This window comes from Oppia nitens, unplaced genomic scaffold (genome assembly GCF_028296485.1).
Source record: "Oppia nitens isolate AA-2021 unplaced genomic scaffold, nextdenovo-longstitch-racon4-pilon3 scaffold23_pilon_pilon_pilon, whole genome shotgun sequence".
NCBI classification, from domain to species: Eukaryota; Metazoa; Arthropoda; class Arachnida; order Sarcoptiformes; family Oppiidae; genus Oppia; species Oppia nitens.
This window is the reverse complement of record NW_026533203.1, coordinates 634,155-658,044: the sequence shown is the minus strand read 5'-3', so window position 1 is coordinate 658,044 and position 23,890 is coordinate 634,155. Positions and strand designations below refer to the sequence as shown.

The 23,890-nt window shown below is 30.3% G+C and overlaps 1 protein-coding gene across 2 annotated transcripts; it reads left to right on the top strand.

The window, feature by feature from the left end:
• Positions 1–1,652: 1,652 nt before the first annotated feature.
• On the top strand, positions 1,653–23,671 carry LOC128953863 (T-box transcription factor TBX3-like). Of its 2 annotated transcripts, none has more exons than XM_054299392.1 (6): positions 1,653–2,127; positions 19,384–19,648; positions 19,726–19,872; positions 20,014–20,090; positions 20,162–20,373; positions 22,901–23,671. In XM_054299392.1, exons 1-6 carry the CDS (start codon positions 1,727–1,729, stop codon positions 23,572–23,574), a joined length of 1,776 nt encoding a protein of 591 aa, XP_054155367.1. In that variant the 5' UTR covers positions 1,653–1,726; the 3' UTR covers positions 23,575–23,671. The 2 variants fall into 2 exon arrangements, with proteins under 2 accessions (XP_054155367.1, XP_054155366.1); XM_054299391.1 differs by having other exon boundaries at positions 19,723–19,872.
• The last annotated feature ends 219 nt before the right edge of the window (positions 23,672–23,890 follow it).

Sequence of the window (23,890 nt, the reverse complement as noted above, 5' to 3'; positions counted from 1 at the left end):
GTTGAGTCAATAAAGAGAGAAGCGATAGAAAAGAGAAAAAGAGAGTAAAGAGAGACACTTTGAGATGAGTTATATATTTGTGATATCATAGGAAAGGGAGAGAATTAAAGCGCGAATTGACGGCGTGAACATTGACTGCACAGTGTGTTTGTTATGACAGCTCCACCCTATGGGCTGAGTGTATGCACCGGCAAATGGTTTGGTATCGGTTTTATTGGTTGACACGCGCGAGTGCCACGTCTATGGATAAGTAATTCCTACGGGTTTGTGAGGAACTGGCTCTGCAAAACAGGCTCTGCTATACTGTAAACGCTATGAACTCGCTTTATAACGCTTTAGGAGACTCCTCTCACAGTTTTTGTATGACTGTTCACAGTTTCGTACCAAAGATTCGCACGTGAGGTTTGAGCCAATCCACCATATCTTGAGAGAGAAAGAGAGAGAGAGAAATAGAGAGAAACACCAAAAGAGAGATTGAGAGAGTGTTAGAGAGAAAGAGAGAGATAGATAGAGAGAGTTACCTCACTTTGCCAACACTGCCTCACATCGCCAAAGTTGGCACACATAACATATACAAACTGTCCTCACATTCATAAAATTTGGTGTCATATCAGAACCTATAAGTTTTTAGGCGACACATCCAGGCATGTCATCTCAAGCCAACGTTCACACATATATGTATGTCGTTCTTGTGGCCAAATTCTCGTGAAGCCGTCAGCACTGGTATATCATTATACTTGTGTCGCAAACAATACTTTTCACAAATTATTGCGTGATATTTACAACACTCTCTCGTCATAATAATAATAATATCACCACCGACTAAAAAAATACGACTGTCCATCAAAACAATCAAAACATTACTGATTTTGTGATTTATATTTTATTTATAATTTATTTAATATAGAAATGTGTTTAAATTTAAAGTCCTAATTGTTGACATTGCTTTTATTATCATTAGTTTTTTAAAACTAAAATCTTACTTTTTAAGTGCAATCAAATTAATTAATAACATATATAATAACATAATTTATTATCTAATCTTTCATACGCCTAACCATTTGATCCCATTCTCAACACTAAACAATCGGTAAGTAATTTGATATTCAATTTAGTTTATCATTATTTGCATTTAATATTTAATTTGTAATCTTTAGTAGAAATGTATTTAAAAAATATTTAATCAATTTTATAAATGTCTTTAATATTTCTTTTTAGAGACTAGTTTTGACACTAAATGTTGTTTATGTAAAGCAAAACTCAGAGATCTCATAAAGAATTGATGTGAAGAATATCATTGATAAGTAAATGGAGAGAACAACGACTTAGTGATCGTATGTCTCAATCTCTGTATAAGTGGTACTAAAAGTGGAAAGCCTTGAGAATCGACTGACAACAACAACAACAACAACAACAACAACAACAACAACAACAACAACAACAACAACAACAACAACTCAAACAATTAGCAAATCCTACGAAAAGTTTATATTTTAACTATATTTTTATTTGACTAAAAAAGTCAAAACTATTATCGTTTAGCAAATTAATAATTGTTTAAAAATCATCAAACGATATACACTGTGAATAATAAATAATACTAATATATAAATAATATATAAATATATAAAGTTTGGACTGTTTTTATTAAGTAGTATCTGATTGTAAATTTGAATGTTAGTGTTTGTAATAGACTTGTATTGGTCATCACGTAAAATAGGGATCAATGAAATTTCGTCTTGATGTAGAGCCCTGGCCAGCACACGAATTCAGTGATATGGCATACCAACAGCCTTTCCTATTAAGACCGGCTGATTTTAGCTACCGTTCAGCTCAGCCACAGTCGGCTTATTTGTCAGCTTTGGCAGCATTCGGACCCATGTCTGGACTGTTCGGTAAAATGCCCTCACAATTGCCAGCGCCTCTGTCAGCGGGCGGTTCGCCCTTCATTACAGCTGAGGACGTGTTGGCGTCGCACTCACTCGGAGGCGGCCCTCAAGTGAGACCCTTCGAACCTGAAGATGACGGCATTGAAGACGACCCTAAAGTCATTCTTGAATCCAAAGATCTTTGGGAAAAATTTCATGCATTGGGCACTGAAATGGTTATCACTAAATCTGGAAGACGGTATGTTTGCTCTTAGCTATTGCCTGTTTCTTATGTTGCACTGTATAGTCACAGTGATTGCCATTATAAGCCAACTTAAGTGAGACAGACTATAATGCCTGTCCATAGTATGTATGTGTATTTCATGTAAATTAAGGGATCGCTATAACAGTGCTATTAAGTTCACAGACTTAAGAGACAGGTCCTCATAGTAGTCCTTATAGTAGACCTCATAGTCGTCGTCATAGTCTTTATAAAGTATGCGATATTAAGGCAAAGCATAGACTTCTTATTCTGACGAACTATGCTTTGATGGGAAAGACAGACGATTTGTGAGGTTATAGCGGCTCAGGGCTTGTGAGGAGACAAATGTAGCATTAGGTGACACCATTTTAGGCAGAGTATACAATCCTCCTATTGTTCTCAGTGTTGGAGTCTTCACATTAAGCGTTTAAAGTTGGAGACACTCATCACATCAAATATGACTGTCTGTCGCCCGTTTGACTTAAACCAATACTACCCAATACAGCCCAATAGCCCCAACATTAGTAAACCACTACTTCCCTTACCAGTCGGTCTCTCTTTCAATTTGACCGCAATTTCTCTCTTAAATTGTTCGCTTAAATTGTCTTCAAATCATAAATGAGATGCATTTCACTCATTCAATAACGATATGAGTCTTGTATTTGAATATATAGTCGATATCGAGACTCAATTCAATGACTAACACAACAATTGTGTTAACAAACACTCTCTACAAACCATATATTGCTTTGTGTTTACCATTTGGTCCTCTCATTCAAAGTAAGACACATTTAAATGCAGTCATCGATGAGATAGTCTTAATGTTTGAATCACTAATAAGTGAAGCGCTGTTTCCCTTTAAGCCATACGATATGATATACGGCTTAACTAATGACCCGACGTATGGCTATACTTGTCTACCAACTGACAGTCCATGAGTACCACTAAAGTGTGTACACAAACATTCAAACTTCAAGTGTAGACCACTCTTGGACTAAAATTCTTCAATAATGAAAAAACTGTTTTGTAGATAATGTTAGAGTTTGTTTAACAAATTATTTTTCGTCCCATTTATATATATACATACAAATTGTATATATTTATATATACATACAAATTGTATATATTTATATATACATAAAAAGTATTAAGAAAGCAAATTAGAGCCACTCTTACAAAGTGCAATACAAGTGGTGCTAAAAATAAATATTTATTTCGTTTTGAAATACAACTTATTATTTACTGGTGAAAAGGCAGCGGTTTTTAATAATAATCATAATAAAAGTATTAAAGTTGTAAAATGATTGCTAGACTATGTTATGTATGTTTTAAAGTGTTAGCAAACATTAATAGCAAAAAAAGTAGAAACCACTGCACTATCTTAATATCAAAAGCAACTTTAATAAGACATGTTTTCTAACTATAGTCTTATATATAAATAAATATAAATATATATCTCTAATGACTTTACTGCTACTGTGATAATGGATAAAAATACATAGATTTATGTGAAGTAGTCACTAGTTAACGATAGATAGCTAGCAATTCTCAAATATTATATGACTGGTGTGTGTGTATGTATTTTTCAAACCTTGGGGTCATTTTTCTCGCATCACTCACCACTACCTCCTAATCAAAATAAATACATTTTCAAAAAAATTATACTCAATATATCATAACATATCATAACATCAAAAGTATGTGTTAATAATATTTGGTAATTTTTTTTCTATCGTAAAATAATTATTATTTGAGATATAAATTTATATCGTAAATGTTGTACTTAAACATAAAATATTAGGAAAATTTATGTATTGTTTGATTAATAAATTATCACAGATTGCTTAATGATTGGTTTGAATATCAATTAAAGTTGTTTTAACACAAGTTGTTGTTTAGGGTTTGTGATGGTTTTGCTGGTGGGCAGTGATGCCAATGATTGCAGTGATTGTAGTAAATATAGTGATTTCAGTGTTTGTTAGTTGATTTCAGTGATGATTACCACCAGAATGTGTGGAGGCGTGCATTCATTTCCATACTATTCTTCACATTGTCTTATAGTGAGTGAACCAAATAAAGACCACTTCATTCAGCACTGGCTTCATATGTATTTTGAGCCTTAAATTCCTATCTAACCTCATGGGCTGGCAATTGAAACGCTAGTCTGGAGTCTAACATAATTATATTATATAAATCTTTTTCTAAACATATCTAAAATTGAAAATTATAGTCCAGGCCTTCTAGCAATACAATGTTTGGCTTCATTCACTAAATTATACTACAATTTTCAATATATTTAAATTGTTTGCTTTACTCCAATTTGCTAATGTTTACAACAAATCACTTATTTATTTATTTTTTATTAAAAAAAACTTTGATGAAACCAAACGTACGCTACAAATGTTATCAATATTGTTGGCTTTGAGTTGATTATTATCATTCAATTGATGGTTTTGATGGCCAACCAATGTCTTTGACAATTGCCTCAGACTATGCGCTAATATGTTGTGTACTTATATTTTATTCATTCGTCTAACTAATGATAGTTTGAAATTTATTTTTGTTTTGTCACAACTTGTGTGTTAGCAATGAGTGCCAGTATGCCTGTGCTCTCACTTAAACCACTTTTTTTTATAGCTCTCTCATATTGTTTGTAATGTTTTGCTACCCCTCTATTGCGCGTCACTTGCATACTAAATATTTGCAACTATCTCTACCATTACCATACAAACATATATATTATACAATAGATATATGTACATAAATATATATATAGTATATGATGTCTATGTACAGTATATGTTCAATAGTGAATTAGTGATCTGGTAGAGAGCATCGTCAGTTGTGGTGATGTTGAGTGTTCATAAAAGAGAGCATCCAATGAAGTGATCCTATAGCAGACCTATATATTAGTTATGACTCGTGACGGGCACCCGAAATGTGTAACTTTGGACGCCTTGACCGAGTCTGACCATTACAATTGACTAACACAAAAACAATAGTGGCATCACTTGGCATCAGATGATCAAAACGAGATCTATAGAGAATAGCCTACAGTTACTTATAGCCAAACCTATCATTTTTCTCAACCAAGCCCTTCAATTTCCTTGACTATGCACTGACTCGTTGTACAAATAGCCCGGAGCCAGAGTCACTTAATAGGGCTATGACTACAACTGAGTTTTTACTTGAAAATAAACTTCATATGAATACTCTATGAGTACGAGACAGCGTTTATTGTTTAGACTCCAACTTCTTGTTGTCTCAACAGTGCCAATGTTGTGGTAACTTTCAATCAAGAGTCTCAAACTGTTCATTCATATCGCTATTTACAAGTGACTGGTAGTACCCAATGTTGTCATTGTATATAATGTTATCAATAAAATTATATTATATATGAGATATAACATTGATATTAGTCAATAGCACAATATGTTTGTTATATAAATTCTGTACCATTTTATATAATGAGAGAACGCCTCTAATTCATAGTAAATTCATTCATTCATTCATTTCATTCATAGATTCATTCATTTGTTTATGTGTTTACACGTTGTTGTTATTTATTATGTGTTTCACGTCATATATATTTTACATATTTAGCGCATATCAGCACACAGTTATGATAAACCATATATTATTATTACAATCATAGAAATGTATTACTGTTGTATAACATATATTCATATAAATATAATATTCAAATATTCTCTATAAACATGACTTGTGTTTTACACATAAATACATTTACACTGTTAACCAAATTTTTCTTTCTCTCTCTTTCTATCTTTTTGTTGTTTCACATTTAACACGTTGTGATGGGTTAGGGAAAGGGTCGTACGGATAATGGCATTTCATTGACACTGCACGTGCCTATGAGTGAGTGACTCTCATTGCCACCGGAGTGACAAATAGCTGTTCCTTCGGTGAGTCCCCTCATCTCTGTTGGTGTCATACAGTGTTGACAATGCGTGCCAACGGCGGCCAACCCAATGTCCGACAAACAGTCTAACGGTCTAAATGTTAACAATTGCTTCTCTATGTCAGTCAGTGCTGACTAACTGATAGACTAATCGACTCTTTTCTGTCAATTCTTTATTGAATTGAATTCTTAATGTTATTACTGAAGTGATCGCATGTTTACATTCATTGCTCACAAGTTTATTGTGAATCTCTTATTAGTATTTGTATGTAATGTCTAAAGTGTTGATAACACGCACATCACTCCTAACATGACTACAATTGTCTATAGTTTATAACTTTTTGTATAATTGTCTGGTCTGTCATACAGAAAGTGTTTTTAGTCGAGCATCGAGTAGAGCACCGAAACATCAAATTTATATATAATTTATATTAGTGTATATCTGGTGTCTCATAATTTGCATGTTGTCTCACATATTGCGTGATATTTGCTATATATGACAACTATATACATATATACCATTAAAATAAAGACAAAATATATATACATTATACAGTACTTTAATGGACTCATGATTGCAGTCATACTTTCAAAACGTGTGCCAATTTTGTGCCACTTTTTATTTTCACATAACGTATAATAAAAAGCTAACAATAAAAATATAGGGAATAAAATCTTTTAGCAAATGATATGATATATTGAAAAATTGATGAAAAGTTTTTACATGAGATGTCAAAATGTGTGAGACAGACATTATTACAGTTATTTATATATTGATGATATGATTGTATGATTAACTAAATGCTAGTTTCTATGAGGCATATCATGTCTTGAGTGTGGTTTGAGAGTTGAGACTGAATTGAACACCAATTGAGACCTTTTTGACAAAACATACTTTACTAGCATTGCTATCATTATAGTGATGGCTTTAATACATGGTTTGCCAAAACACTGTAATTTTGTGTTGTGAACCATATTTGATGGTTGACTTGAGTGATGCAAAAGCAATACCTAACCACTAGTGATAGATATATGCACTTGTGATACATTGTTCACCAATTGTAGGGTCCATAACAAGCCATCACCAGCCAAGGCCAGGCTTAGAGTGAGACTAACTTACAATTTGGTTATGTCTTACAATTTTCATGTAAAAAATAGGACTAATTTTTACTACTCTCTGCTCTCTATTTCATGAGATTTGCATCCATTGCTAGCAATTGTTGTCAAAGCAGTGCATTTAATATTGCTTTTAGAGGCAATCTTTCAAACAACAGCTTAATGTTAAACACAATGCTTTTACAAACTATAATATAATAGTTATTGTAAGCTCTCGTATCACATCCCTAATCAGTACTCTAAAAGTAATGCTAGATTGTGGACCTACTGGGCATAGACTGTCCTCGTAGTTCATACATTCATATAAAGCTTATGTGTGATTAGTCTCGTTAGTATTGCTTATTCTTTTCATGTATGATATGAGTTACTGGAAAAATACTTATACTGTTGTATATAATGATATATACACACAATAAATTACAATACAATGTTTGTTGTGCAAAAATGTGAGTTCATTAATATGCTGTTATAATTTACAACATTTACAACAATCATCTCTTGATTATAAATGATATTAAACGTGTGGACCACTCCTTCTAGTTTAAAGCAATGGCCACTAAATGTAGTCTCGAATTAGTCTCTCAGCAATTCAATGAAACATTATTTCTCAACTAATTATAGTAGATTTGAGTGAAACCAGAGTATTACACAGTCAGGCATACATTTTATACATATATATATATAGTATATATGTACAGTATATTCTGTATACACTATATGGTATATAATGTATATATTATATGTTATAAGTTGTTGTCTTCCCATTGAATTCCTAATGTATTTCAATAGTTTTGAGCTATACATAGCTATATAAATTTATATATACAATTGCCATACAAATGCCTTATCCATTGCTTTCATTATGCCTTAGGGTGTGTTTACTTAAGAGACCAAATGTCTGACGTAATGTCGATGACGTGTTGTAATGAATGCGATCAACAAAACAATATTTTAATCATTTTTCTCCTTAATATTTGAAAGAATGCTAATTGCAGTGCACATCAAAATGTTAAATATTTCACTATTCGTGAGCATACATCCCATTACATCCCATTCCCAACCACTCGACCCCACACACACACACACACACACACACACATACATATATACATATACACAGTATTTCTCAATTCACTCACTCACTCATTATTGGCATCACTTGATATGTGAGGTTATGATATGTTTTTTATGTGTACAAGAAGTGGAGGTAAGGCCGCCAGCGTTTGTAGCAGTGATGCAGACATTGGTAAAGGTGTGCACCAAAACTTATAAAAGGATCAATTACTGGGGCTCTGCTTACAGTTTGTCTATGGAGACTGCAAAAGGACATACATTCCCTCATTTAGATATTTTGGGGCCGTTTTTCATAATTGTTAGCTAACATGCCATCAATTGGCACTCAATGCAGGCGATGAGTGACTGCTATGCCATTCATAAAAACAACAGTTTCTATAATGTGATGATATATTATTAGTTAAGACATTTATAATAACACTGAGTTGGGTCATGTATTTTGGGTGATCTTTCTTTTGTAAAAAATGTTGGTTTATATTAATTATAATAAATACCATTGATGTGAGTCAATGTCCAGCATTTACAGCCATAACTATCATTCATATAAACATATTATGAGCGCATCCCCGCATCTCAACAGTGTTGAGATCATAAGTAAAGCACATTTTATATTTAGATACAATAGGATTGTTTGGTTGCATATAAATACATAGAAATGTACATTTACTGATGGGTACATCCAATTAGATGCAGTCTATACTTCCGCCCAACAATGTTATGAATATATATATTGAATATATGTTATGATATGAATTGTCTGCATGATGTCGATTAATGACCTGACAGAGTGCAGAACAAGCAGTCAGTAGTCATACATTACATCAAATTAATATTTAAGGCCTTAACCAGCAGTCGGGGTACAAATGACATGAGGAAAGCCTTATGGCATTTGCTTTGTTACATATATTATAATATACAATAAAACTTATTTATATTTCATCTATTATTTCAAACCATAATATAACAGTCAATGTTTTAGTCAAATATGTCAAAAGTCTCGATTAGCCCTCAGGTCACTACTGGTGACGAACTACTTCTCAACACTATTGACTACAAATAAATTTTCGCGTAGTTTTAAACCGCGTGCAGGAAATGCGTGTAATGTCACGTGTGAGTGAATGCGCATATCTAGGCTTAGTTTTATACCATTATATGCATCATATTTGAAGGTATGTGTTATCTATTGAAACACACTATCACACAGTTGATGGCATTTATATTTTTTCATACATTGGTCTCAAATCAGTACATCCGATCTCTAAAGAGGCCAATAAGCACTCTATACGATACACATATATCACAAAAAATCATTGGGTTTTCTTACTAAAGACTCTTTTTATGATAAGCTAACACACTATTGATTACTATAAAAGTAAGTCTCTGTTTGGGAGGAAAGTCTAAAAGAAATGTTGAAAAGCGATTAGAGTTAAAGTTAAAGTATGAGAAATAAGTACATCATTGAAATGAACATATAATGAAACTATGCTTTCATACTATCAGTGCAAATGATTGCTGCAAAAGGACTACATCTGCCAGGGGTTTAACGACTTGAACTGATGATAATATTAGTGGGATGTATAGCTATAGTCAAGTACTGGCAGTGACTGCCCTTCCTCTCTCATTGTCCTAACGTCACGTCTTAGTAAGGAAATTAGCTTTACGTTTGACTACAGTATACCATACTTTAAACATACTCTTAGTTCACTCATGTGATGGCATATCTTTCTTATACAATCATAATATATATAATATATATATATATAAACAGTAATTTCAAAATGCAATAATACATAACAAGTGAAATGTATGTGCTATCAGTGCTATGTGTGTGCAACTAATTACAGTGGCTTTCAATGTGTTGTGTTTTGTGTGTTGAAACACATGAAGCACAAGCAGGTGAAGCAAAGTCTATGAAAAGTGTATGAAAACTCAAGTTTTGCTGTTTTGCCACTTACTTAATGACACTAACTCTCCAAAAAAAGTCCACACATTTATTACTATTTAGCTCTGAACTCCAATAAACATCAGATAAAAGGTGTCATCAAACTTATACCACTCCACTGCCTGCCTGTGCTCTCTATCTCTCTGTTTTTCTCTCAATTTGAATGTGTGTTTCATAAAATTTCACATATTTTGTTATTTTACGACTTTTTTCTATTCACTTCAAATTTGCCTCAAATATATCAATCTATAGATTATTATTGTGTATTACAAACACACACACAATTGTCTCGTATAATGTACTGAAATATAACTTACATTTAAATTACGAGTTTATGTCAAATGCATGCAATCATTGATTATAAATGCAATGCAATACCTGTTTAGCCTTATTTGCACTCAAATATATGACACTAACAATGATGTGTAGTACTATTAGTGCTGGGGGTAGGAGTTGGGTGTTGTTGATAGTGGAGTACTGGACAATATTTATATATCATTACCATTATTATTATTATTGAATTACATGTTAATGCATTTGTTGTGAGCACTGGCAGTGTTGTAGAAAAATAGAGAACCCATTGATATCATCGAGTGTTTAACTTATGGATGCAATCATTAAATATGTATAAATATATGAAAAGTCAAATGCAAGCCATAGTCGTTCATACACTTCATTAACTCGCTATAAGAGCACAATTAGAGTGCACTCACATATATATGCCGTATGTTTCTTATGGTATCCCTGAGTACATCCCCGTGCTATAGCCAACAGCCCTATTACTCTTCTCAATGGAATTTAATATGTTATATGTATGTGCACTTGTTATATAAGTTATATATATATTATTCAGCATACAATTATTGCATGTTATATATTATATATTGTATGTTATTTATAGTTTGAACAGTTTCACGACTCAATGTGTCCTAACAGTCCTAACAATGCAAACATAATTCACGGCTTTCTAATGCAAAATTGGGCTAATTTTTAAGTCCCGTTCCCAGCTTTTGTGTCATTGAATATATAATTGGATGCATTTTTGTGTTTGTGATGACACCAAAGTCGTGCCATTTGTATCGCAAACGTTATTTTTAAGCATATTTTATAATCATTTTGTTATAATCAAAACGTGGCTAAACTTTGCTAAGATATGCGCATACATACAAACAATTTTGCTGAATCTACCATTCCTCTATATTACTGTATATCTGTATAAAATGTTTTATTTTTAATCCACAATTTCGATTCCCTCAGCCATACGACCCCTATTGACTGTCTCTTCTCTCTTGTGTTAGTATTGTCACAAAAATACTTATAACTGCATTGCCTTTAGGCTCAATCAAATCAGTCCTATAGAGAGGACAGAGAGATAAAGAGAGAGAGAGAGAGAGAGAGCAGTTGTGATGTTTGGATGCAATTACTGCGGCTTGTTTTAGGCATTAGTTGGACTGTTTCAGTGTTTTATAAGTTTGATATATTTGGTTTGTTTTAGATGTAGTATTGAATATCATGTGGAGCGCAAAATCAGTCATCCATGCATGCAATGCAATGCTATAGCAATGGTTACATACGAGAGCCCCGAGGAGTCGCATCACTGTTTGCTTGGCTCTGCATTTGCGAGCTATGAATGCAAGTCCGATGAGGACTGAGTAGGACTGAGGACATGACATGAGTACTGTTTGAATGTCGCGTTTACTTAAGGTTTTTTAAGCTAATATATCGGCACATCAGACAAAAGCCGCCGTATGGGCGCCGCTCTGACGCTATGATAATCATTTGGCAAACACTGACAAACACTACCAAACAGTGAATACTACATAAGCACTACATCACTGACATCACTGGCACTTATGTATCACAGCTTATTAGTTGTCTTAAGATTTACTTGTCTTATGACAGCAACAATCCGATCAAATGAATGTGAATCTCATTATATTTATGTTTTACTGATTATAAATAAATTCTTCAATCCATTCATCACTCTATGCCATAAACTTTATGAAACTTATCTGTATTACTGTAATATCAATGTTTAACATTACGTCAGTAAATGTAATGCCTATTACAACCATTGCAGTCGTCTTTCAAGTGATTTGACACAAATCTTTATCATCTCTCATATGAAACCACTTTCATTGTCTCAATACAATTGTGTTATGTTTGCTAACAGTGCATACATTACAACATTACAGACTAACAGTGCTATAGTGGGGTCGCTTTGAGGTCTTGATGTCAGTTAAGGGCATATATCACTTTAGTTATCGTTTTTGGTTTTCATGTCATTTAGTAACCCAGAGATAGTTTCATGGATTTAGTGATTTACTGCAATACCAGTGAATCGTAAATATGGCCACAATTGCTGCAATCAGTTGATGAAAGTGATGCCAATCTGACTCTCACAACACATATATTGTGTAAATGCTATTACATTATATACATATCAAGCATCACAACATCGCTATCTTTTATATTATATTTGACTGCATCTGAGAGACCAGAGTCTGAGTTAATGTCTCATTTGGTTATTACTCTCAATTGGGGAGCACTACCAGTGCTATACCATTGAAATAATGTTTGTCTGAACTTTTATTTCTAATTATTGATGTTTTCATGTCTGGTCACTATCACATCGCAACTCATTTTATATAATTTTTTTCAAAACAACTCATTAAACGCCACTTTTACTGCATAAACAATTTTTGTATTTAATTTCTCAATCAATATATCAAACAAAGTCATTAATGTTTATCTCTCAATTCAATCTTTATCCTTATTATACAGTACATATATTTTTACCATTTAATTATTATTTTAATAAATATTTAAATTTAAATGAATAACCATTTAAATATATCATAATTATCATCATTAGCCAAGAATTTTATTTTTATTTTGAAAATGATCTAAACATACATTTTTTGTTTGTCTTTATTAACAACTTTTATGATAGAATGAAAGGGAGAGATTGATAGATAGATAGATAGATAGAGAGAGAGAAATAAAGAGAGAGAGAGAGAGAGAGAGAGAGAGAGAGAGAGAGAGAGAGAGAGAGAGAGAGTATAAGAAAAGTACATAATTTCACTTATTATTATAATTTTGTCTAAACTCGAGAATAGTGTATATGTTTTTTAGTTGTTTTGTAAGTGTTATATAAAATCCCACTTTATTTATAACAACCGATTGTTTTCAACAGATAACTAGTTTAGGTTACGTTCAACTGTTATCATAGCTATTGTTCATTGAAAAGGGGTTCTGCTGTTTAAAGAAGTGATTGATTGTCATCACCCGATAATTGGTGGCTCTATTGCACACATAATACATATTACACTCTCTGTATGTCAGTTCTGTAGCACTAAACTTGTTTTTTATTTTAAAAAATGGCAAACAATGCACATAAAACTCAATTTATTTTTTTCCACTAAATCATAGGTTTAATATTAATATAATTTTATTATTTACACAAACATTTTTATAGATTTTTATATTATAGATTTTTATGGATAATAATATATATGCAGAGGAAATGTATTGTCAATTTTTTACATGTCTGGTAAAAGCATAGACAGGACTAATATTATGAACCAATATGTGCCTAAAGCGCATCTCAGATGAGTTACACGTTTGTTAAGCTATTTTTTGAGACAATGAATAATAAGAGGTTTCAATGTTTCAAACATATAATTATGACAAATAAACACTTTTAGCTAACATTCACTGAATTTGCCAGCAGTTATCAGTACTAGTTTTTTTTTGTTGATTTTATAAATAACTATTTTTCAATGCAATCACTTAACTAATCTAAATATTTGTTTAAGACATGTTTCAGATTAATAACACAACATTTAAAAAAGTAAAGTAATCACAAAACTTATTGTTTAAAGTAAAAACAAGTTTACTTAACCTTTCACACGATACTTAAAGTTGATAAGTGTTAATAAAGTGTTAATATACACGGTATATATCAATAATGTGTATTTGAAATTATTTTTGTAAGTAATCTAAAATAGCGAAAGTATATATACCTTAAGGTTAGAAAATCAGCAAAAAAACATTAGTCGGTCTGCCCCTCGTTTGTCATGTTTATTGTAACCATAATTTATATTAAATATTATTAGACTAAAATAGGGTTTGTCCAGATTTACTGTAATTACACTGTTTTAACACATTTGCAAATTTCATATATAACTACAGTATTCTATATCATATCATATGTTTCAACAATAAATAACATTTTTTTGATACGTTAATATCAAATGTTTAAAGTAGCTTATATTTATTTGTTGGTGATATTAAGTGTCATATTTGTTAATTATTTTGAGTTTTATATTATCTTATAATTAGATGACATAAAATCAAACTCACTGTTAGACATCCTATCATTTAATTTTTAAAAAAATATATAAAATTAAATTCTTGTCTAAGATGTGCAAAGAATATAAAAATATAAGGTTTTTGTAGAAACAGATAATTCTTATCTAAATAATTGGTTGCCTTAAGAAAAATTCCTTGAATTTTAAAAAACGTTTTCATGTGTTTGTTTAGATAGATATGAGTTTGCGTTGAGAGAGAGAGAGAGAGAGAGAGAGAGAGAGAGAGAGAGAGAGAGAGAGAGAGAGAAATAAGTTTTGTGTGTTTTTTGATGAGTTTATCGATTGTTATTCAGTGAGAACTGAAACACTAAAAACGAGCTCTCATTTTATCAAAAGTGTTGATTGTATTAATCAAAAATAATGTTTATTTAGAAAAAACTTAATTTTAAAAAGTAATGCGTTAAGTAATAAACATTTTTACGATTTGCTTTCATCGGTTACAGTATATGTTATTGTTTTTTATTGAATTACACGGTTTACGAGAAATCAAATGCAAGATTTTATTTTTAGGAATTCAAAAAATCTTTTGAAAATTAGAAATATTTTTTGGCGAATAAGTCATTAAAATAATTTCTTTAAAAAATATTTAGAACAAAGAATTTTGACGATAAATAAAATAATTAGTTATATATACGATATATAAAATTGTTATTTGAAATACAGATGTTTATGCTATTTTTGTTGAATACCACATTAAAATAACGTAATTATATGTATATTTAAATTATTATAATAATTTAATGATCTGCTTATTTAGCAATTATGGCATCACAATTACTGTATTTTTTGAATATATTTATTAATATATAAATATTTGTTAAAACCACATCCTCTAATTAATAATTTTAGGAAATTATATATTATTAATACAATATATAACAAAAAATTCTAAATTTATTTTTATTGTATATTTAGTTTTGTTTAATATAACAACCATTGCCTAAATTTTATAGTGAATATATTGAAAAAAATTTACAAAACAAGAGTCCATTTATTTACTGTCACATTAGTCGTTGTTTTCTAACTTTATACCCAAAAGGCCTTTATTTTTTCATTACATTTATAATACTATTTGAAAATATGTTGGATATCTCCCTCTTTTTATATATAATTTCGGACACAATCTCCTGAGATATTTTAGTGTACATATATATATGATAGTGCAAGTGCTGGGGAACAACATTGGCGGACATCCCTTGCCTTATGTCTAGTAAATCAACAGTTTTCCCATACTTTTATCTCATCTCACACTTAACAGCACAGGTAATGCTGTGAAACATAAAACAGTTTTATTTGTTTTGAGAATTGTTTGGTAATTATTGTAATACTATTTTATTACTGGAACTCAAAACGATTGCCAAAACACATATAATTTTAAATAAGTTTTTGGGTTTATTTGAAAAAGTGTTTCAATTTTTTATTTGCTTTACTTAACTATACATTATATTATATTATACTTTATTCACTACATTAGAAACAATTTTATTTTTTTGAGACAAATTTTAAAACTTGTCGATAAAAACAAAATAGAAATTATCTTTTGATTAAAGGCGTGAATTGAATATCTAAAAAATGTAATATTAATATAATAATAATTTTTTTATTTATATTATTTTTCTTATTATGATAATATTAGAACTTTCCAATACATGTATGATTATTATTATTATTATTATTATTATTATTAGTAGTAGTAGTAGTTTGGCAGCATTTATATTCATGACTTAAATTAATTATTTTTTGTTTTTTATACAAAAGTTATCACTTTAAAAAAGGCTTGAGGGCATTTGTTATTCAAGATATATATATATATATTTCCAATAAAGAAAATATAAGTAATAAATAAAATATCTAATAAATTGAACTTCAAATTTGTGTTTTATATGATTTAAGTAATGTTTTTTCTCAGCTTTTATTTTATTTTTTAATATAATTTGAATGAATAAACATTTTAACAAAATAAATATTTAATGAAGAAATAATGCATTTGATATGTATAATGATTGGACATTAAATTCATTTTTAACGCACATTTCAATCAATAAATTATTATTATATTAGTGTTGAGACTCACTTAATATCACTCTATTTTCTCATTAGTGTATTGACTGCCGCTGTTTTCAGTCATTTGTTTGCTTTATTTGACATTTGCTAACAAAATATATGTATATAATATATAAATATATATATATATTATATATTTTTCTAATATTATTGTAAATTATACTGAATAAGTAATTTTTATGCACAATATTATAGGCTATTTTATGGATTATATATTTTTGAAATTTTTAACAAAATTTAGTTATTTTGGTCACTAATTTTAAAGAATAGACATTTTTAGACATAATTCACGTATAAAAAGGAGACAAAAGTTGTGGCAAATTATTGATTTTTTCAGAGCAAACCTTTTTCTGTATAATATGATAATAATAAATATTTTGAACAAAAGCAGAGCTTATTTGCTTCAATTGGTTATTATTATTATTATTGAAAGATATATGAATAGTCAAAACACAATAACTCATATAATAAGCAGTTATGATATTTTTTTGAAAGCCAGAGACTATATTAATAAAATAGTTGTAGATTTCAATTATGAATATCACTGGTGTGTCTGGTCTGGCATTGAATTAGTGGTGAATTGCTTACTATATGTACTGATATATACTGAACGCATCATTTGATTGTTAGTGAAGAAGGGCTCAAAACAATGGACACAACTTTGAAGTAGTGGTGAAGCACTGGACACACGCATGAATGCATCGCTTCTAGAGATATGACAATATTTTGAGCCATCGATACTATTGATATGAGAGATGAGTGAGAACAGGGAGTATGAAAGCCGACAGTTGAGAGGTAGTCTGGCTTAGAGTTTTGGGTAATCAGAGAAATATGAAATGATAAGCAATGATAAGTGGATCAACTGTGGAGCTGGTGTTGCATTGGATGTTATGTCTATGTATTATATTTGTGTATTTTATATGTTTTCAACAATGGATGACAAATCAAATGACATCCTTTATATAGCAATTGTCTGCACAAACCTATTATTATATGAAATGCTTTATATTATGAGTGCAGTCATTCAGTCTATCAATACTATGAATACATTTATGGATATGAATATATATGTATGTATTCATAGTGTAAACAATTAATCTATGAATATATGCAATATGTATGAGAGTCTAATGTCACAGAATAAGCATAATTTAAAGGTACAGAATATACTGTTATGTGTATAACGTTGAGCACAAACATAGCACAGCACAGCCCTAATGCATTGACAGCCAATTGAAAAGAATCTCTTTATGATTATATGTCAAAATGTATATACAATTATTGAGTTTTGGATTAAACATAATCGGGTGGTACATAAAACTAATGCTTATTAACAACAAAAAGGTTGGTTAGGTTTGTCCCACCTATTCATATCTGACGCAGGTTTGGCCCACAGGGCTATCAATGAATTAAGCCGACAGTTAAGCATTACCATTGCATTAATAGATGATATAGAGCTAAAAAAGTGATGTTATGTCATGTCTTGTGTGATGTTGTCATACCAGTGATGCTGTTATGCAGTTGTTGTTGAGCACTGGTTATACTGGTGCTGGTTATGGACCTCCAAAGAACTCATATTTATTATCAACGACTATATTATTATATAATAATCACTACATTCTAACAATCAAATCTACAGTTAATTATGTCTTAATCCTTATCATCTATTTTATGCATTACATACATACATACATACATACATACATACATACATACATACATACATACATACATACATACATACATACATACATACATACATACATACATACATACATACATACATACATACATACATACATACATACATACATACATACATACATACATACATACATACATACATACATACATACATACATACATACATACATACATACATACATACATACATACATACATACATACATACATACATACATACATACATACATACATACATACATACATACATACATACATACATACATACATACATACATACATACATAGAAATATTTATATATAAATTGTTTCATCATTTCGTTTGTTAATTGTATCCTTTAGTTAAATAATGGGTTGTCATTCTGTAAAAAAATATTGTTTATAATTATACATTTAGTGTGCATTTTAGTTGTAATTATCAACAATTATTAAATGATTGCACTTTTCTTTTTAATTATTTTTATTGATATTAAAAGGAATAATAACAAAGATGTTATAAGTTATAACTCAAATGAACTTACATTTAATAAAAATATTAACTAATTATTAAAACTAGCTTTTATTGTATTGCCATTTGACGCTTTTATAATAATTGTCATTTACAGTATACATATATACAGTATATATAATTTACTGCTTATTATTGTATATGTTGTACATTATATTATAACCTATGAGTATAATATATGCCTCGCTTTTAATCTGTCAACCAATTAATGATTTATAAATTCATATCAATTTGAAAGCAAATAAACAAATCAATATTATTTAAATGAAAGACTAACAAAACAAAGCTATTTAGTAAAGACATATAATCTGAGATTAGCATTTAAATCATTTAAAAACAATTACATCAAAACAACTGGTTGTATATATTTAATCACTTATTTAATTACAATTAAGTGAGAAAGCAAAGGGTTAAACACTATATTTATTTAGTTGTATGTATGTGTCGGCTCTAAAAAGTTGGCTTATTATGTAAAACACGTTTAGTCAGTAATTGCATTCATTAATAAATATTCAAAATAAGTATAATTTTTAATGTTTTGAATACATAGAATGTTTCCCTCATTTCGTATACGTGTTTCGGGTTTGGATAAAAAGGCCAAATATATAATGCTTATGGATATAGTGGCCGCCGATGACTGCAGATATAAGTTTCACAATTCGCGTTGGGTTATGGCCGGTAAGGCTGATCCCGAAATGCCTAAGCGAATGTATATACATCCAGATTCTCCATCAACTGGTGAACAATGGATGCAAAAAGTGGTCTCATTTCATAAACTGAAACTAACAAACAATATCGCAGATAAACACGGATTTGTATGTATTATTAATTTGATAAATGAATTAATAGTTTAATTAAACTAATTGTTGAGCTCTTAATTTGGTAAAAGCAGACAATATTGAATTCGATGCACAAATATCAGCCCCGTTTCCATCTAGTCAGAGCTAATGACCTCTTAAAACTACCCTACAGTACATTCAGGACATATGTCTTCAAAGAGACTGAATTTATTGCAGTCACTGCATATCAAAATGAAAAGGTATTATATTATACATTATATATATTATATAACAACCATTACATCATTGATCATCATTTCACTCATATTTAACCACTAATTACATGTTTTTATAGCAAATAAAAAAGTAACTGATTTTTATTTACAATCTCTTAATAATAGATAACGAGATTAAAAATAGATAACAATCCATTTGCTAAGGGCTTCCGTGAAACCGGAGCCGGAAAAAGGGAAAAGAAGTATAATTTTTTGATTATTTAATAATTATAATTAAATTTATTTAATGTTTTAATTTTGTGTTAAATTTCAGGCAATTAGTGATTGGTATGAATAATAGTCGATCTCTTAATTATGACAACGACAACGACTTGAAAAATATGACTTCAGGAATGTTAGACAAACTTAAAGATAATGACAAAGACTTTTCCGACGACGACGACGAAAGAGTCGATATCGATGACGACTCTCCTCTTCCCAGAAAAACTCCCGACCGCTCATCGGATCGGTCCGACAAAGCAGAAGGTTTGCACAGTTAGACATACATTGTTGACATCAAACTATGTATTATATATGCAGATAGTTGTGTTCAAACAGCAATCTCTCTCTCTCTCTCTCTCTCTCTCTCTCTCTCTCTCTCTTTCTCCCTTATTTCCACTCATTCAGTCAATCTCTATGTGAAACCAGAAATAATTGAATTAAAAGTGCAATTAAACGAATGTAGTTGAGATGAGCCAACAAAATGGTAGTTACCATTTGGTCATCACTGGCGACCCGACATTACTGCCCCTATGCTCTTATAATTGCTAGAAATAACATTTGGTATGAATCGTACCAATTAAGCAAATGTATGCAAAACTATGGTTTACTTTAGAAAATGCATTGATTGCATGCCTTTCCCGCATCACTGCATTGACAGCAATACATCCCTTGTTTCTAACTCTACATCCTTTTCTATGAGATCTTTATGTTTGAGTTCAGAATGCATATCATTGAGTACAGTGAGAGAGCAGCTTATGAACAGTTACGGTGCCAATGCCTACCGCAATGTCAGTGCAAAATTTACAGCAAATTTTGTTCAAAAACATTGTAAAAATATTGTCCGCTATTTTAAAAAGAGAAATGTTTTGTTGCATCGTTTGCCTAACATTTACGCTTTCGGTGGTCTGGTATGGCATCAAATGCTTAGGGATAGGGGATGTTGTTTGCCATTTATGATGTAAGACATACTTTAGATGATTTTGGTGTATAATTAGTGTCCGTGACGTACGACAAAGACTAACATTTTTATAAATTTATATAATTTATGGCATTTATCGTTATTATGGGCGCGGATTGACAATATTCACATGTCGGTGCTCTCTATAGTAATATTAGGTTATACTACAGTATATACTTATGATGTCGGGTGCTGTCAGTGTTGTCTCAGTCTTTTTTTTGACTTCATTAATGCTATATTAAGCACACATTCACATCAAAGTTATTAATGTTATACTATTTTATCAAATATTAATAGCAATGTCTGCTAAAAACCGTTTACATCTCTCATACCATTCATTTACAATATATTTACAGAAACACATTGTATATTAAATAGCATATACAGTATGTTTATATTAATATATTAATATTATTTATATATTTGCAAACATTACATACAGTATGAGACACTGTTAGCTTATATAAGCATTTGCTGCCAGTATTGGCACTCTTATGCATATTAATTGAGTCGTGAGTTGTTTTATGGCGCCAAACCTCTGTTTAGGACCTCCTCACCAATGCCTCACAATTGCATACATCAGTGCCTAACCATTGCCTCACAAATGGCTCACAAAATTAATTGTTTGCCTCATATATACACTAATAGCTATATATATATATATATATATATATATATATATTGCACACAAACTATCATTAATGAAGTTCTCTATACTATCATCTCATATACCAATACTACAATCAAATACATTATATATTCTCTAACATTGTATACAAAAATTTAGTTAATTCCTAAAATACTATAATAATAATAATATCATATTTGTAATGTACTCCTAATGCTAAATAGTTAGAAATGAGCCATTCATTAGACATTTTACAATTCCTACTACTTTTTATTTTAAAGTCTAAAATTTAAAGCCCTAAGCCAAACACACACACACACAAACATACATACATACACACTCATACACACTCATACATGTAACTTTACATACATACATATATACATAAATAAAGCTTTTGTAAAAATTAAAATATAATATTTATTTTTGTGCTCTACATTAAACCTATGATCTCAATATCAATTCATCTCATTGTTTGTAGAGTACTGTTTCTAAAAGCTTTCATAAAATTGAACAAAAAATCATAAATTGAATTGCATTTGATTATAAATTCAACTATGATTTTAGGCGATATTGTATTGAAACTGTATAAAAATATTTGAATAAAATTTATCTTTTTGAAGATAAATTAACTTTATTATTATATACAGTAATTTGAAAAGTGCTATTGTAAGTGAAATATAATAATTTTGGTTTAACCACATTTCAAATAAATGCATTTAAAAAATATATTTTAATAAATAAAATAAATATTTAATTTGAAAAATACTACATTATGTTTTAAAAGTTTAACTCATTATCTAAGATTTTATTTTAAATTAAAATAAAATTCAATTTATAATTAAATCTTGATTATAAACACATGTCATAAATAAGGGACTACCCATTGATTCATTATTTACACATTTGTTTTTAAAAATATTCAAATAGTTTTTTCTAATATTTTATATTTATCTTAAGTTTTGTTTGTTTTCAATTAGAAAATAACTTTTTTGAATAATAAAATAAAACGATTTTTAATAATTTTATTTGTTTTTCAAACATAATATAACTTTAATAAAACTTATATTTTACTAAAAGAATAGTCTCATTATAAGAAAATATATAATAATAGATTTTCTGTTAATAAATTGATAAAATTACAATTTATATATTAAATAAAAATAAATAATAAAATTAATTTATGAATATTGATATAAATTAAGGTACAGTCGTTCAAAACAAAGAAGAAAAAGTGACAGAGTTTGGAGCCAACAATTGCAATGATATTAATAGCGATCACTCATCGGATATGAATTATACGAATGGACTGAACAATAAGCTGATGTATGGTTTTCCCTCTGGTATACCCCGCTTATATGGCGCACCGGGAGCTTTATTTCACGGAACTAATACATCCGCCGAAGAGGCCGCCGCAATGGCGCGACTGACTGCTGGTTTAGGAGCTATGCCTCCATTTCTGTCTTCATACTACCAGCGCTCAGACGCCGCGTGCAACGGCACACTTGGTTGCGGACCATCAACACTACCGCTTCCTTTCTTTCCCAATGCGCTTGGCTTTCATCCATTAGATCTGAGAGTTCCGATGCCAGGCCTACCATTTGGCAACTTTGAGCTTAAAGGCTTTGATACGAGGAGTTTCCTCAACGCTTATATACAACACGGCAGTGATCTTACCAACAATCGGACTGACACTTCACCTCAACTCATACCGCAACTCAATAACAGCAAACCTAATTCAGTGCTTTCCACATGTGAATCACCTCCAACTAACTGTGCCAACAGAGTGTCACCAATTGATAGGACAGTTCAAGACAATCGCGACACATTGGCTGCTCTGAATAATGTCGTTAAATCTGTAAATAGTGATTACAAGTGATCACACAACCGGTCGCATCTATGGTCACAATGGGCTAACATTTTCTAATAGAGGGTCTTATGCCACCCTCTCAATCATCCAAATGGCAAATCTCCTCAAAGATACCAAATGAACGCCTATTTTTCATTTGTTTATAAAATTATTTTCAAATTTTATATTTTAATGAATTTTCGATTATGATATCGAATGTAATTATTAAATGCAAAAATGTTTTTTTGTTTAATTCGCGATTTAAAAGCGATATTTTTCATTAATATAAATACATTTTCATCAAATACACAACAATCATGTCATTACAATCTATTCGTCTTAAATA